General features: G+C 39.8%; 1 protein-coding gene across 5 annotated transcripts in view; it reads left to right on the forward strand.

The window, feature by feature from the left end:
• Positions 1–10,696, forward strand: part of MAST2 (microtubule associated serine/threonine kinase 2) — a 175,337-nt gene extending 164,641 nt beyond the window's left edge. For all 5 annotated transcript variants that reach the window (XM_070745794.1, XM_070745793.1, XM_070745798.1 and 2 more), the window contains 3 exons: positions 3,357–3,493; positions 3,976–4,163; positions 5,469–10,696. In XM_070745794.1, coding sequence (XP_070601895.1) covers positions 3,357–3,493; positions 3,976–4,163; positions 5,469–7,555 — 2,412 coding nt within the window. In that variant the 3' untranslated portion in view covers positions 7,556–10,696. The remainder of the gene's footprint in view (positions 1–3,356; positions 3,494–3,975; positions 4,164–5,468) is intronic.
• Positions 10,697–12,107: the final 1,411 nt, after the last annotated feature.

Below are 12,107 nucleotides of genomic sequence, written 5' to 3' on the forward strand. Positions count from 1 at the left end.
CACATATATATATACCGTATATATATATATATATATACACGGTATATATATATGTGTGTGTGTGTCACATGTTTTTGCTGAATTTGAAAATTAAGAGAGACTAGGATAGATCTATTTTGGCCTTATTTTGGCCTCATCAGCTAGCCATACCCTCAATGGGACTTGAACCTGCAACCTTTGCCTTGTAAGGCAGAGAATTAACCTCTAGGCCAGCGTTTCCCAACCGGCGTGCCGCGGAGCTCCTAGGGAAGCTCCAGCTGGACAGGGCGCTGCCGGTGCTGGGGCGGGCTTTCCAGAAACGGACGGAGAATGCCCTCTCTCGCAGCCCCCTGGCTGGGAGCGCTTTTGCTGCGAGAGAGGGCTTTCTCCGTCCGTTTCGGGAAAGCCCGCCCTGCCCCTCTCTCTCGCGCGCTGCTCCCCTTTTCTCTCAATCCTCCCTGGCTTTGCTTCTCAATCCCTCCCTCCTTCCGTCTTTCCTTCCCCTCAGCCGTTCTGTCTGGGGGTCTCCCGCTTTTCCCTTCCCCGCCTCCCAGGCTTTGCCTTCACCACCCCCACCCCCTTTTTGGTTGGCAAGGAGTCCTTTGCCGCTTTCCCTGGCTGCGCTCTTTCTTTCTCTCTCTCTCTCTCCCGTGAGGCGGGGGAAGGAAAAAAAACAAACAAACAAAAACTTCTTGCAGCGGGCCCGCGTGTGCGCTCGTCCCCGTGCTCGTCCCTTCAGCAGCGAGGGAGGGAAGTCAGAGGGCGAGGGAGCGAGCGAGCGCTCTTGTCCTCGGTGCCCTCTGCAGCCTGCCTTCCTTCTTCTTTGCCGCCGCTGAGGGACGGAGAGAAGGATAGAAAGGAAAGAGGGAGGGAGAGATAGAAAGGAAAGAGGGAGGGAGGAAAGAGGGAGGGAGAGATAGAAAGAAAATAGATAGAAAGGAAAGAGGGAGGGAGAGATAGAAAGGAAAGAGGGAGGGAGGAAAGAGGGAGGGAGAGATACAATGGAAAGAGGAAGGGAGAGATAGAAAGAAAATAGATAGAAAGGAAAGAGGGAGGGAGGGTGGGAGAGATAGAAAGGAAAGAGGGAGGGAGAGATATAATGGAAAGAGGGAGGGAGGAAAGAGGGAGGGAGAAATAGAGTGAAATGGGGGAAGAGATATTTTTTTTGTCCAAACTTTTCTTTAGCCCCCCCGCGCCCCCCCCGCCCGAGAGAGAGAGAAAGAGAGACAAAGCAAGAGAGAGAGAGACAGAGAAAGAGAGAAAGATAGAGAGCGAGAAAGAGAGATAGCAAGAGACACAGAAAGAGAGAGAAAGAGAGAGAGAAAGAGAGACAGAGAGAGAAAGAAAGAGATAGCAAGAGAGACAGAGAAAGAGAGAGAGAGAAAGAGATAGCAAGAGAGACAGAGAGACAGAGAAAGAGAGAGAGAGAAAGAAAGAGACATAGCAAGAGAGACAGAGAAAGAGAGAGAAAGAGAGAGAATGAAAGACAGATAGCAAGAGGCAGAGAGAGAGCAAGGGAGAGAGAAAGACATAGAGGGAGGGAAGGAGGGAGAGAGAAAGAGAGCAAAAAAGAGAGGAAAAAAGAAAGAGGGATGGAGAGAGAGAAAGAAGGGAAGGAAGGAAGAGAGAGAAAGAGGGAGGGAGAAATAGAGTGAAATGGAGAAAAAGATATTTTTTTTGTCCAAACTTTTCTTTAGCCCCCCGCGCCCCCCCTCCCGTCCCCCCGTTCAGTGTTCCCCAGGATTTTGAAAATATGAATAATGTGCCGCGGCTCAAAAAAGGTTGGGAAACACTGCTCTAGGCCACAGTATCCAATCCTTTCAGCTCTGTACCAGGGAAGGGTTACATTTTGTGTCGAATCACCCTGGTATATTGAAGGAACATCACAGCTCCTTTTTTGCCTCTCAGCCCAACCCAGGGCCATTTCAAGGCAGTTAATTTTATTGATAGCCGACAATTCTATCTGTATGTGTCACATGTTTTTGCTGAATTTGAAAATTAAGGGAGACTAGGATAGATCTATTTCGGCCTTATTTTGGCCTCATCAGCTAGCCATACCCTCACTGGGACTTGAACCTGCAACCTTTGCCTTGTAAGGCAGAGAATTATCCTCTAGGCTACAGTATCCAATCCCTATATATCTGCCTGTGGTATAAAATGTATTAATACAAATAGTAGTATGTTAATTTATAGTCAAGATATCCCATAGAAAACTAATCAATATAAATATTGAAGATTTTACTACATGATATAACAGGTTGGGGGTGGAATGGAAATGAAACCATAAGTACCTCCCATCCCCTGAATTGAATAATTACAACTTTTGTTTATCACTGTCAAAATTTGGCTTTTGCATAATTTTTCATAAGTAGATCTGCCTAGTATCATTTTAATTATAAGCTGGACTTGATTCTGTTGAGCCCCTGTATAAAAATTTCAAACCATTAAAACATAACCCACTGATTCTACCTATTCTCTATTGCAATAAAATCCTTTGCAGTAGATATATTCTGAAATCTGTGTTCAGCACACAGATTCTAGTCTTAATAAAAATTATCCAATATTAAATATGTTTTGATTATTTTTGGTTATTACTGCGTATTGTATATTTATGTGCAGTTATTGTTTACTTTATTTGTAAATTACAATTATTGTGTTATCCTAGTCCTCAAATAATATCCATTATTCGGAAAATTGTTATTCATTTACAAATACAGTAATAGAAAATAATTGTAGCCAATTAATAGCAGTTTGGAATACTTTCTGGAATATATCCTATTGAATAATGCCCATTGATAAGTAAACACACAATTTCTTCATGGGTTATACAGTATTGTAATATTTAATTCATTAAATCCAATCATTTCATAAATAATTCCTGCAAAGGAATTGCTTTGGGCAGGTACATTTTAGCCAGTTGCCTTGCCTAGATACTTGCTTTGGAAGTAATTGAAATAGGTATTTTGAATCTGTGATTCTTCCGTTCTTTAGAAGAAGAAAGAAATCCAAAGATGAAAATAGGAGGCATGCTGCTTGATAGAATTTCTAATATGATGCTTCTGGTGATAGTCTTCTATCTCCTGAGTATTCTACAAAGTTTATACTGGATTAATAGCATTTTACATTCACAATCTCTTCAGCTCTGTCATTCAACTAGAAAAAACATTGTCTAATCAATGAGCTAAGTTTGATTCAAGAAATCCCTCTAGTAGTACTTTCTAAAGGCAAACTATATTTTGGCAGGAAGAGGCCAGGTGAAAAGAATTTAAGTCATTGAGTTACAAACTGATACATTCCCTTGCTTTCATGTCTGACTGTACCAAATCATATTAAAAATGCATTTTAAAAATCAGAATATGTGGTTTTCTTTCTACCAGAGTGGAAATAAAGTGTCCATATCCACCACACCTTTGGAGAACACATCGATCAAATTGGGACCAGCTCGGAAGGCCAGTCATAAATCGAAAATGGCTAGAAGGAACAAGAAAAGCAAAACAAAAGATGGGCAGGAAAGGTTTGTAAATTTGAACTCTTTTATAACAATAATTGTCAGTATGGGTAAATAAATGTTATTTTTATGTTACAAAAGTTACATACTACCAAGAATAGATTATATCCAGAATTCCTCAAACTGTAGTTGTATGTTAGTGTCCTTTAATTTTCTACTCGGTTTCTTATTATTTCTTATATTTTATTAAAAATAACTCTTATTTATAGCTTGATATAAATAATGAGCCAGTGACCCCTTATGGATCACATTTGGTTTCTATGGAGATTCTCAGTCTTTCTGGTCATGGTTGTCCCAAAGGTACCTTTTAAAGAGGTAACTGCACTTTCTGGTTTTTTCTCTTCAGCTGAAGAAGCTTCTTGGATGAGAAGCGAAACATCTTCAAAGAAGAAACCAGAAAGTCCAGTTGACACTTGAAAAAGCACCTTTGGGATCTCACATGGTTGCTTCCTTTGCTATTGATTACCCTTATTTTTTATTTATTCCAGTAAGAAGAAGAGCTCATTATTCAGGAAGATTACCAAGCAGGCCTCCCTGCTTCACACAAGTAGAAGTTTATCTTCCCTCAACCGTTCTCTATCATCTGGGGAAAGCGTTCCTGGTTCGCCTACACACAATCTCTCTCCTCGTTCTCCAACACAGGGTTACCGGTCTACCCCTGAACCTCCACATTTAGGTAAAAAAGGAATAGAAAGCAGAAGACTTGAATCAAATACTCTCAACTGAACGCGTTTTCTAAAACTGAAGGGTAGAGGGGGAATAAACCATCCACATTCTCATTTCTAAACAAGAAATGACAGCTGCAAGCCAATTGAAAGTTTGTGATGGGCTCTTTAAAATCACAGAATCACATAGCCCAAGCAGCTAATGAAGCTGGTTGCCAGGTGCAGGAAGAATACTCAAAGGAATTTATTAATGTGAGAATAATATATTAAGCTCTTAATATTTAAGAAGCATAAAATGTTAGATATCATGAAATACTATTTTAGGGTGATTTTTGCAGCTTGTACTTTTAATTGCTATGCTGTCTTTTACTTTTAAAAATACCATATTCACTTTTTAATATAGACACTACCAATATAACTTCCCCAGTATGAAAGTCAGTGAACGCATTAACAGTTAAAATTACAATATGTATATGAATAACTAATTCTACAAATCAGCTTACGCCAAAGATTAGGATACAGTGTAGAGTTTATAACCAACATAAGCAGAAGAATTAAACTATGCAGCTTCAAATAAGTGTATTTCTCAAAAAGTATACAGTGGTACCTCATGATACGAACCCCTCATCTTATGAACAACCCGAGATACGAACCCGGGGTTCAGAAATTTTTTGCCTCTTCTTACGAACCCGCTGCCGCCGCAAAGCCCCACCGCCCGGCTGTCACTTTTTGAAACAGCTGGGGGGCTTCTTAGCGTCCTCCTGAACCCGAACGTCAAACCCGAACTTCCGGGTTTGGCGTTCGGGAGGCCGCCGAGAAGCCCCGCCGCCCGGCTGTCACCTTTTAAAACAGCCGGGGGGGCTTCCCAGCGTCCTCCTGAACCCGAACGCCAAACCCAAACTTCCGAGAAACCCCCCGTTCAGGTTCAGGAGGACGCTGGGAAGCCCCCCGGCTGTTTTTAAAGGTGACAGCCGGGCGGCGGCGTTTTTTTGCAGGGTTTTTTTTTCGTTGCATGGATTAATTGATCTTACATTGTTTCCTATGGGAAACAATGTTTCGTCTTACCAACATTTCGTCTTACGAACCTTCCCCTGGAACCAATTAGGTTCGTAAGACGAGGTATTACTGTATTTAGTATGAGAAAAAAGGCCTCCAAAAGACAACCAAGACATACTATAAAATAATATTGAAGTGCAGTGCATTGATAAAGTATGGTTGATTGCACTTTATTGCTTTGATTGCATTAGTCTTCATTTTTTCTAAATTCAGCCTCACAATGCTTGTGATTTACCATCCTCCTGTTTTGATGTTCACAGTTGGTGGAAACTCTTCTCAGAGCAGCTCACCTGGTTCCAGTGTTCCCAATTCTCCAGCTAGTTCAGGGCATATCAGGCCCAGCTCATTACATGGACTAGCCCCAAAACTTCAACGACAGTATCGATCTCCAAGACGTAAATCAGCTGGAAACATTCCTCTTTCACCACTAGCTCATACACCTTCACCCACTCCACAATCTACATCCCCTCAGCGTTCCCCGTCCCCTTTGCCAGGGCATTCAATTGGGAGTTCAAGCATCATGCAGTCTTTCCCCGTAAAGTTACATTCCTCCCCTCCTTTGGCCCGGCAGATTTCACGGCCAAAGAGTGCTGAACCACCAAGATCACCACTGTTGAAAAGAGTCCAGTCAGCTGAGAAGCTGACCTCTTCCTTATCTTCCTCAGAAAAAAAGCTGCCCACTTCACGTAAGCATAGCCTGGATATTTCCCATTCTGAATTCAAAAAGGACATGCTTCAGAGAGATCCGGGTCTCCAAAGTTGGCAGGAATCAATAAATGAAACATCTGGTGCTAAAGTTGGGCCAGCAGAAAAAGGGACACTTCAAAAGCCTTCTTCTCGAAAACTTGGGGCCATTCGACAGGATAGGGTAGAAAGAAGAGAATCTCTACAGAAGCAGGAGGCCATTACAGAAGTAGATTCTTCTGAAGATGAAACTGATGAAGGGTCGGAAGATAGTCAAGATGGGAAAAGATTGGACAGGCCATCCTTCATGAGAGAACACCCATGTTGCAATCCTTTCACTGGGGATATGAAGCCTTGTTCCAGTTTAGAAAGCAAAGATAGCATGGAAGACGATGCTTTTCTTCCAGAGGAACCAAAAATGGGCAATGTGCAGAGAGAGGTAAACCAGCCACAACAAAAAGAGGTGGAAAGGGCATTGGGGACTGGCATAAATGAGTCCCAGTCTGAAATTTGTGCAATAGCTTCCTCTACAGGAAAACCTGAGTACTTTGAACCAGAACAGTTAATATCAAAATGCAAGACAGCAACAGAATCAATACAAGGTAAGAATGTTGTTGTTCAACAGGGCATCTGTTTTAAAGATTCTGAAGACCCTAAGGAAGTACAGATTATCCCAAAAACTACAGATGGTCCAGAGCAGACAAAGTGCCTCCCAGTAAGATTCCGACAGTTTGGTCAAGGTGACTGTTCAGAAATAGCAGGTGGCAAAAATAATACAAAGGAATCTGCTTCTGAAGAAGCCACCTATCTGTTGTTTCATGATAAAATGCCTTTGTTAGCACTTTCTTCTTCTTCTTCTTGCACAACTAACACAAGCTCTCTTCCATTAGTAAGCCAAATAGACTGCAAAGACGCATCTCAGAATTGGGAGTATCAACCTATGAAGGAGAATGCTAGTATTGAGAACCTAACAAACTTTGGCAAAGCTTTTGAACAAATGTCTCCTAAAGTCGAAGAACAAGTTTTGTCTTCTGTAGTGGGAATTTCAAAACACAGAGGTCACCCAAGTGATAAAAACGTAAGTTGTCCTACAGGAAGTGCGTTTATGCTTGATGCCTCAATTGAAAGTGGAAAAGCAGCTTGTCCCGCTCATTCGATAAGTGCGAGGAGTGCAGTGGGATTGAACATCTCCAGCTCAAGAAAAGTAGAAAAAGATAGAAAAGATAAAAACCTGTTCAAACAAGGCTCCAAGGAGACGCTACTTGAAGATCTGAATCCAGAATCAACCAAAACGTTCAATATAGGCGGCCTCATTAAAATTTGTGATTCCCACGTTACATCAGAAAGTCCACTTTCTTGGGAGTCGGAATGTCGGATAATACCAAAAAAGTCACAGCCTGGTATGTCTGATGCTTCTGAAATTTTGGAAGAGAAATTGCAACTACCTCTACTTGAAGTTCCAGCAGATGGAAACTGGAACCTGAGGAGTTCTTCTGGGCCAGATGATGGTTTGAGTTCAAAGAAGGAGACTGCTCTAGTGCCAGGAAAAGTCAGTGAGGCTGGAGGTCAGTCCCAAACAAAAGACTTCTTGCGGTCAAAAACTGATGCTGTGAAAAAGAATATAGCAGCATCTCCATTCAAAAACAAAGACAACATTAGCTGAACTCAAATATAAATCAAGAAGCCTATACATCTATTTTTTGTAGATTTGTGTTTCATATTCTCGCCTTTTTCCATTGCAGTTCTATTTTTGTATACAGCGTTTGCCATTCGATCCCTCTTTTACAGGGTATCTTTAAAGCAAAATCACCCCTCCTTTTCCTTTTAATTTGGAGCATCCCCTGCATTATCTTTTGAGTGTTTTTCTTCCCATACCCGCTCAAAATGTCAGTTTGTTTTATTTACCATATAAGGCTGCTTGCTCGACAAGGATACGTTTTGACACTAGCTCCAAGTGTTTGTCCTTATTTCCAGATTTTAATTTCCTTATATTGATAGGGAAGAATAAATACAATGCATGGATTCTTTTACAATTCTTAATGCCACTGCACGCCTTTATTCTTACATAGTTGTTATCTTTCACAACTATCTGTAGAGGGAGCTTTGTTAGCTAATGCAGTGGGTTAGTATCTTTTTTAAACGGGGCTCGTCTGAGCAATCTGACAAAATAAATGTTGGGGTTTTGTTCTTATGTTTTTTTCGTTGCCTTAAAAATAGTATGACACTCCATCATTGGGGAATTTTTAATGCTAGTTGCCTTACCAATATTACCTTGCTCAGAGCAAGCAAATATTTAAAAAGAGGTACAAGGTACTTCCGTTACTGTAGCTCTAAGTGTATTAGCAGCGCCCTAGCACAGACACTGTATTCTGGAGACAGTGAACCTTTGAGACCATTCCACCTTAACCTGTTGGTAGTTGGTAGCAGAAGGAGTTAACACCCAGCAGGAAAGTTCTGATTGGATGGGAATAACTGATAGGAAGGTACTGTGTTTGTTGGTCAGGGAAGGGCAGAGACGAACCACTAAAAGCAAAGTAGCATTTACAGCTTCAGGAAAAATCTCCAGTATCATGCAAATGAATATATTTTAGTTGCTTCATTTACCTACATTTCAGAAATGCCTATGTTTTCTTAGAATCCTTTTTATACTTTTTTGAGAGTGCAACATTGTTTGGTGCTTTTTTAAAATAATAATAATAATAATAAAGACAGCTAAAACTAGAACACTGCACTGATATTATATACTCAGTTAAGCAATAGAACATTTCAAGATTATTACTTATTATCATTTAAAGGCAAAAGTAGGTATTTCAATCCTCCCCCTGCAAAATACCTATGAATTTAACTCATAGTCTCTTGTAACAGTATATATCTGTATGTGTGGACAAACAAAATTATTACTTGTATAGTCTGAGAGCTACACATGCTGAAGTGATCATCTGGTATATGAAATAATTCTCAAGGGCAAACCTTGTAGTTCATTATAAGGTAGCTTCATCATTCTGCCATGTTGCAGAAATCAGCTCTCTTCCTGCACCATTTCTATTTTCCAAATCAGTATTTATTTTTTAACTGGGAACATTTTACTATTTAAACTCTATTAACTTCATCATCACATTTCTTGTGATACATCTTGTATCCTCTCCCCCCACCTTCCCGCAATATTTAGTACTAAATATTTTTTAATCCTTTGATTTCAGTTCTGGACCAACTTATTTTTGAGCTGGTATTCTTTTAACATTAACCACTCTTAAGTGCATGATGTGTGCTTGAATGCGTGTAAAAGAAGAAGCGCCCTCTGTGTGTAGCAGTGCTATAAAAATCCATTGATTTTTTTTCATATATTAACTTGAAGCTTCTGAATTTCTCCAATAATATTACTCATAATAATCTCATGAGATATGATTGTCTGCTCTATCCTGCCACTTATACATATAACTAACCTTATGCACTGTCCTCCAGGCCTATCTTTTTTTTTAAAAATCCTTTGTGTTTTACCATCCTGTCACTTTGCTTCACTGCTCTCCAATAGACAAGTATATTTAGGAAAAAGGGATTGTTGCTAATATGAGTTGATGACTTAGCCACTTAGAACTTGAATAATGTAAACAAAATTACAATTTACACTATATCAATTGGAGGCCTGGGTACGTTCATGTATTAGTATACACAAAAACAGCCAAAGGATTTGCATCTCTGTTTAGCCTATGTAGGCTAGCACATGTATGTATTATCACTTAGGTACTGTATTACCTTTTTGATATGCCTTTTTTTAGTATAACCAGGAAACCTCTTAAAGGCTGCAGAAGTCTTTTTCTTTCACCACTACTTTTCCAGCTATGGCTCTATATCAATAGCAGAGATAAAAAGAAAGGAAGTTCCATTTAGGCTCCATAGCAGAAAGAAAGAGAGAAGGAGAGGGTGGGCAATTGTGACAATCATGATGCCACAGGAGATAAAATTCAACATTTTAAAAGCACCTGGAAGAATCAAGCCTGCAGCGCCTGTGGCATGTAATGGATGAATAGAAACTATTGAGGGAAAGAGATTCTATTTGGGATCCAGTTAAACCATTTGGTGATGACCTAATTGGCCAAATCTCCATGTTTTATTAATATAATAATTCTAATTAGGCATAGGATAGATGAAATAACCATCTTATACACTATCCGGTTCCTCTTTGTTTGGCTATCTAAATATAACTTTTTTTTCTCTCTCAGCCAACCTTAAAAGTTGTCATATGCACCTGTTGTATTTGATAATACTTCACAGAATGCAAGATAACTAGATTGATATTTAGTGTAAATATTAGACGTTTAGCCTTGCTAAAAACCACTTCTGGAGAAGGATGCCTAAGGTTTTGTGGTAATGGTTATACTCCAAAACGCTCGCCATGCAACAGGGTACGAGGAATGACTTGTGAGTTTCTTTCCTCATTAGCACTGAATTAAGATGTGATTTGGAATTTTTTGTTTGTTATTTCCTGTGGGGGAAAGATACAGTTTTTCTCCAGTTCTGTCTTATGGACATGAAGGATAATGCCGTACTTCTAGTAGATGATTTTACAGCTCTGTGTGTGTTTACACTGTGTGTTGATTTTGGTTGTTTTGGAGGTTGTAAACTCAGTTCCATGCTGAGTTGTGTTTTCAAGCTTGAAATCTGACAAGCAGAGGGTGATGTGGAATAGAACTGTTTTAGAAACTTGAATAATTACCACATAATATAGGTGCAATAATTTTTATCCATGTTGTACCTGCATGTTGATGTTCAAATATTCTGAAATACACTTCATTTTTTACATAAACTGGTGTCCATCTCTTGATTGAATTATCTTTCTTTGAGTATTTTTCTGTAAAATATTGCAAGAGCATAACTATCACTATCTTGTGACCACTTTGACACAATTGATATTCACAGGCTAAGATTTTATCTTGGTAAGTTACCACAATGTGTATACAAGTTGTGTTTAGGTATCTCAGATTGGTTTGGCCTTAATATGCAGCCATTCATGCTAAATAATATTTATGATTTAGCGATAACATTTCTAAGAACAACTGCTTCTATCAACAGTTGCCAAATGCAAAAAAAAATTGCTTTTCCCCACAACATTATGAAGCAGATACCTTAGTCTTCAAATATTCTTATCTTAGTTCTAATTCCTTTCTTGGCTGTATTCTTCATGCTGCTGATTTGCACATGTCATTCTCCCAACTGCACAACTCAAGATGAGAGAAAGCAGTTGATCATAAAGGAAAGGCAACCATTAGATGGCAGCTAAAATAGCAAAGAATTACTGTACATTCATTCTATGCTGTCATTTGGTGGTTGTCCAGACTTGCACCCATCTCTGGTAACTTTATGTTAAACTATTTTGTCACATCTCTAGTTTATTGATGCCAAAGTGATGCTAATCCATGAAATGGGCTTGCTGCTAATCATGAAATTGTGGAAATAGAGATACTAATACTGCTTGGATCAGCTTACAGCATTTCAAACAATATCTGACCATTGAAAAGCCCCACTAAGCGCAATGAGTACAAATGATAGGATGAAGTAACAGCAACAGCAGGAACATGGGAGAAGTACAACCCATTTTTCTCTTTGACATCAGTTGCTTATCAGCTATGATGACTGGGATCTCAGCCACCGTCTCTCAGGAGTGCCCCATAGCCTAAATGGCTACATATTAAGGTCAAACCAAACTAACAATGAGTAATGTTGGCATGCAGTGATGTCCAAAGCATTGTGCTTTCTGACCAGCTAAATTTTTACCAGAAACTCTGAAGCAAATTTTCCCCCCTTGGCTGTGGAAAGGGAGCATCTTCATAGTACCTTTAATTTTAAACATATTCTCATTGTCTGTTTGCAGAATCAGAGTCCATATCAAGTCTAATGTTATCTGTACTCCAGAATTTAGACAAACTTATCACTGCCTCTTCAGAAATCATTCTGTAGAAACAGAGTTGGACCCCTGATTCATTTAGCTTGATAGGTTCTCCCCTCCCAATTAGGGTGGTGGTGATGTCAAGAAAACAAGTCATCTCCATTCTGCTAGCATTGGAGGATGGGATAAAGTCCAGGGGTAGGCAAAGTTGGCTCTTCTATGACTTGTGGACTTCAACTCCCAGAATTCCTGGGTCAATCATGTGAGATGAGGAATTCTGGGAGTTGAAGTCCACATGTCATAAAAGAGCCAATTTTGCCTACCCCTGGGA

The sequence above is a fragment of the Erythrolamprus reginae genome, chromosome 3, assembly GCF_031021105.1.
Source record: "Erythrolamprus reginae isolate rEryReg1 chromosome 3, rEryReg1.hap1, whole genome shotgun sequence".
In the NCBI taxonomy this organism is placed as follows: domain Eukaryota; kingdom Metazoa; phylum Chordata; class Lepidosauria; order Squamata; family Dipsadidae; genus Erythrolamprus; species Erythrolamprus reginae.